The sequence below is a fragment of the Chinchilla lanigera genome, unplaced genomic scaffold (assembly GCF_000276665.1).
Source record: "Chinchilla lanigera isolate Chin_1 unplaced genomic scaffold, ChiLan1.0 scaffold00065, whole genome shotgun sequence".
NCBI classification, from domain to species: domain Eukaryota; kingdom Metazoa; phylum Chordata; class Mammalia; order Rodentia; family Chinchillidae; genus Chinchilla; species Chinchilla lanigera.
This window is the reverse complement of record NW_004955466.1, coordinates 1,445,386-1,450,128: the sequence shown is the minus strand read 5'-3', so window position 1 is coordinate 1,450,128 and position 4,743 is coordinate 1,445,386. Positions and strand designations below refer to the sequence as shown.

The following is a 4,743-nucleotide window of genomic DNA, read 5'->3' as shown; positions in this document are numbered from 1 at the left end:
AAGAAGGAGGAGGAGTTTTTGAGCTATATGTCTAATATGCATATATTTATTTTGAAATATCTGGGTATTGCTCTGCACATCATAAAATGCCTACATAAATATATAAACATACCAAAGCAAATGTTTTGTATTTAAAAATACTTTAAACATAGAAAAAATATTTTAAGCTCATTTTAATGGCATGGAAATCTTAAAACATTTTTATTCTGTGCAATTTTTTTAGCCCCAAATGCTGGAATGTGAAATCAAGTTAAGGATCACGGCCCTAGACCGTTGCGGCCCTGGTAAATCTGCAGCGGGGCCACCAGAGGGCGCTCTGGAAACAAAGTGGTGAGTTGGAGCCCGCTCCCTCTCCCTGTACTCCTCCCTCGTCCAGGCTCCTCAAGCTTCCAGGTCATCAGGGCTTCCAATATACTTCCCCACAGCAGCCAGCCGTGCACTTTCCCACAGTGAGGCATCTCCCTGGAGTCAAGAGGCCTGTAGATCACTCAAGTGAAATCTTTTGATCTGTTTGATACAGGCACATGTATAAACTTCCCTCTCATCAGAGCTTTTGCTGCACCCCGTAAGTTTTGGTCCAACTCTGTAGGGTTCAGCACCCCAAACGCAGCACGTCTTACTTCACAACACAGACTAGCACAGAGGGCAGCTGCCCAGAAGCGGGTGAGAACAGGACAGGGCCTGCGACCCGGTGTCACGGCCCCAGACTCTCCTTGCTGTGCCCAGGGCAGGGCGGAAGCCTCGGGAAGGAATGGAACAGCCAGAAACTCACCTTCCACAGAGATGTCTTGGATGGCGAAGCGGAGGATGATGGTCCAGATCATGCCCAGGGTCATCTTCACATTCCCGTCCACGATTTCTGCAGAAACAGCCAGGCCATTAGAAAGGATGAACCAGGGACAAGATGAACATTTCCAGAGCTCCCGCGTGACTCGATGGACCGTGCTAGGAATCAAATACTGCAGCGGCCGCTTCTCAAGGGAAAGAGGAAGGTTCTCCTTGCATGCATGCATGCATTCCATTCATTCATCCGTGGGAATGCAACCCCGGACCTCACATATACCAAGCACAGGGGCTCAACCACCGAGCTACACTAGCAGCCGCTCACAGAAAGTTTCTAAAAGTGAGTACAATCACCTAGAACAGGTGCCAAGAAAGAAGTCCGCGGATCTCAGCGAAGGTTAGACTATACTTGCGGACAGCGGGCAAAGCAGAAAACACTACCCAGAAGGGTGCCTCGAACGAGCCCGACAGAAGAGCTCAGATTTCTCAGCCATCATACAGACAGTCTGGCAACTCTGAGAACCGGGGTGTCACAGCAATCACAGCTCTCAAAATAGATGTCCACACACCGAAAGCCAAGAGAGCAACAGAAGCCACAAACTTGCCAGGGTTTTATAAACCGCCGTCTTGCACGATCCACCGCCTCACAGATCAACCCCGTAATGTCAAGGTTTTCAATCAAATGGCTTTAAGATCACAGCTCAGACCTCCTGGCCCTTCCACAGTGTGAGCTTCTGCCACTCTCAGTACACTGCCATTGAGACAGACAGACAGACACCCAAGGACTGCCTTGAAGTACGTTATGTTAATGTACTTTCAAGCACTTTCAGGTAAAGATCTGGCTTCTTGCATTGATGTGCCTATGCAATAAGAAGGGGCAATACAAATATCCCAGCTACTGAATGAACTTTGTTACCTTTGTGGTACAAGATTGCTTCTAAGTTCATAGGATATGGATCTGGTCACTACAAAAGGCCTTTCAAGTCTACAAAATAGGGGCCAGATCCAAGTTGAGCCTGATAGTCAAAAATTTTAATGGCTCACTGGTAATAAAAACATAGGCATCTAGCTGGGCGTGGTGGTGTACACCTGTAATCCCGGCACTCAGGAGGCTGAGGCAGGAGGATTGGGAAGCGGAGGCAGGGGGACTGTTGTGAGTTCGGTACCGACCTGCCTGAGCTACAAAGTAAGCTCGAGGCCAGTTTGAACTGCATAGGGAGACCCTGCCTCAAAAAGACAAAAAATGAAAACATAGGTATCTTACTGTATTCCTTCTCCATTGTTATAACTAAAATAATATTAGATTTCTTTGTCAAAACACAGACGAATCTACACTCTTCGACCTCACCTCTTGTACTTGGGTTAGTATCACTGAACAAATAGTGGTACCTTTGTTGTCAAACTCACTTTGTTCCAAATTTGTGTTCAAACACCAAAAAGTTCAAGAACTGAAGTATTTTTCCCTTCAATAATGGAAAATCAAGTAACAGGTGCGCAAGCCCAAGTTTACATTTATAAATTCATTTTTCTAGGACTTTAACAAATTTTGCAATGATTTTTTTTTTGTACCAGGAATTGAACTCGGGACCTTGTACTTGCCATACAGGCGCTTATGCCGCTGGGCTATAGCCCCGGCTGCAATGATTTCTTTCTTTAACTCTGTCACGGTCCTCAGTTTTTTCTTTCATCTTTACTGCTGGGATCACTAACTTTGGAAGCATGGGTAGGAATTTTTATGCAAATTAAGCCAAAAAATAAAGCACAATGGTGAACGTTTTCACGCACTGACACAAGCACTATAAGCTGCCTGTGGAACGGCAGTGCTTAAACTCAAGTGTCGCCCCTCTGTGCCCCAGGTGAGACACGACACGAGACTCACTCTTGGTCTGGATAGGTTTTTTCTTTTTTTGGTACTGGGAATTGAACTCAGGACCTTGTGCTTGCTAGGCAGGCGCACATGCCACTGAGCTATATCCCCAGTCCTTTTTTCCATTTTTAAAAATTTATTTATATATTTATTTTGTTCGGATAGGTTTTTTCTTATGTCTTTCTTTTTTGGTTTTTCTCCGGTACCGGGAACCGAACTCACGACCTTGCGCATGCCAGGCAGGCACTTTTGCCGCTGAGCTAAATCCCCAGCCCCTTCAGATAGGTTTTTTCAAGTCAGATTTTCCGTTTGACTACAGAGCAAAGTTACAAGCACCAAGCAGATTTTTTTTTAACTTTGCTTTTCAGTTAGTGGAAAGTTCCAGCTTGGAACCTTTTGACAACTGAGGTCTCGCTACGAGGTCTCGCTGTAGCGGTTAAAATATTAAAGATGGAAGGCTTAGCCAAACGTTGCCTAATTGTGTCTCCTTGTTACAACTTTCTGAGCTACTTTCATCACTGTTCTACCTCTAAAATCTTTAGCCCCTGCTCCTTTAATGTGGTGTTATGACCACACTTAAATGACAGCAACTTGCTGATGTTCCTATCCTCATTTCCAGACTATCAAAGAGGATGGATGGGTCATCAACAAAACCCATCTTGCTTTATTTCCTTTAGATCAGGCGGGCGAGATTTTTGATCCCTGGTGAGGCAGCATCAGTGCCCCTCTTCAGCCTAAGCAGCGGCAATAAGATAGCTCCTTAGCCATCCGCACCCTTTAAGAGTAAGAGATCAAAGTTCTTTTGAGGGTTTTGATGAGGAAAGTCATAAGTAGGCTTTTGTACTTTTTTTTTTTATTCATTTTTCTGAGACAAGGTCTTGCTATGTCAGTCCAGGCTGACCCTGAACTCACAGCCATCCTCCTGCCTCAGCCTCCTGGGATTACAGGAGTGCACCACCACATCCAGCTTTTAAATTTATACTTTTAAGAAGACCAGGACAAAGTTACCCAACATCATTCATATCTGTATTTCCTGAGTTTATTTATAATTCTTTTCTTCTAAGCCCATTATTCCCCAAATCCCTTAAAGATACAACCCATAAATTAGCCTAGTTGATAAAGAGCAGAAACCTGATCTCATGATAAAAAGAACAACAGAGAGTTCAAAGAATGCTTCTAGGCAAAATATGTTAATCTCTCATTTTAAAAAACTACAGGTGGGGTGCGTGTTTTTCCCTAGGGGCCATTATCTTTCTAAGGGTGGGTCGCCCTTTTCCCTGAAAACCTGGGCAAGGGCAACTTTCTATAGATTATAAAGGCCAGAGACTTCCAGCCCAAAGCACATATGCGCCCAGCTACAAACTATGGCGTCTCCCTTCCTTTGAGCTCACTTTGTAGCCCAGGCTGGCCTCAAACTCACAACAGTCCTCCTGCCTCAGCCTCCCAAGTGCTTGGATTACAGGCGTGCGCCACCATGCCCAGTGCACCCATAATCTATTGTGTATTTTTAAATACCTGCTTAATAAATCCCTTTATGTCTCCTTTTAAAAAGGTCACATCTTGCCTCTTAAATTTGGTCTAAGCAGTACATTTTAGAGTTTTTAATGCTATAAATTCCATTAAGGTCTTTTTTTACTATAGTAGGCCTAGAGGCAAGACAGACAGACATAAAGCAGCCCCCTACTGTCACCTTCTTGCAGACCCGGGGACAGTCACCCAGCCCATGGCCAGGGGCTCGCAGGTGAGAGCAAGACGCCCACAGACTGTCTTATTTTTAGCCTCCTGCAACATTAGCTTTAGAGGAAATGCAACAGAACCCGAGGAGGCCATTTCCAAGGAGCGGCAATTCGCTGTGTCCACATCCACTAGGGTCCGTGTCTGACAAACGCCTTAAACAGACTGGATTCCCAACAGGAAGGCGCTGCTCCCCGATCTCAGTCCCTTCCTCAAAGTGAGGGCAAAACTGCGAGGGACCAGCATGGTACAGGGTTCGGAGTACCTATCTCCGCCCTCTAGGGGGCACTAGGGGGCGCAGCCCGACACGCAAAAGCTTGGGCTAGAGACAACCCAAGCAAGAAAAGTTATGGGTATTT

The 4,743-nt window shown here is 45.5% G+C and overlaps 1 protein-coding gene across 4 annotated transcripts in view; it reads right to left on the bottom strand.

Annotated features, from left to right (window-relative positions):
* The window catches only part of Actn1 (actinin, alpha 1), a 92,484-nt gene that overhangs the window by 30,862 nt on the left and 56,879 nt on the right, over window positions 1-4,743 (bottom strand). For all 4 annotated transcript variants that reach the window (XM_005399045.2, XM_005399047.2, XM_005399048.2 and 1 more), the window contains exon 4: window positions 773-859. In XM_005399045.2, the coding sequence (XP_005399102.1) occupies window positions 773-859 (87 nt within the window). The remainder of the gene's footprint in view (window positions 1-772; window positions 860-4,743) is intronic.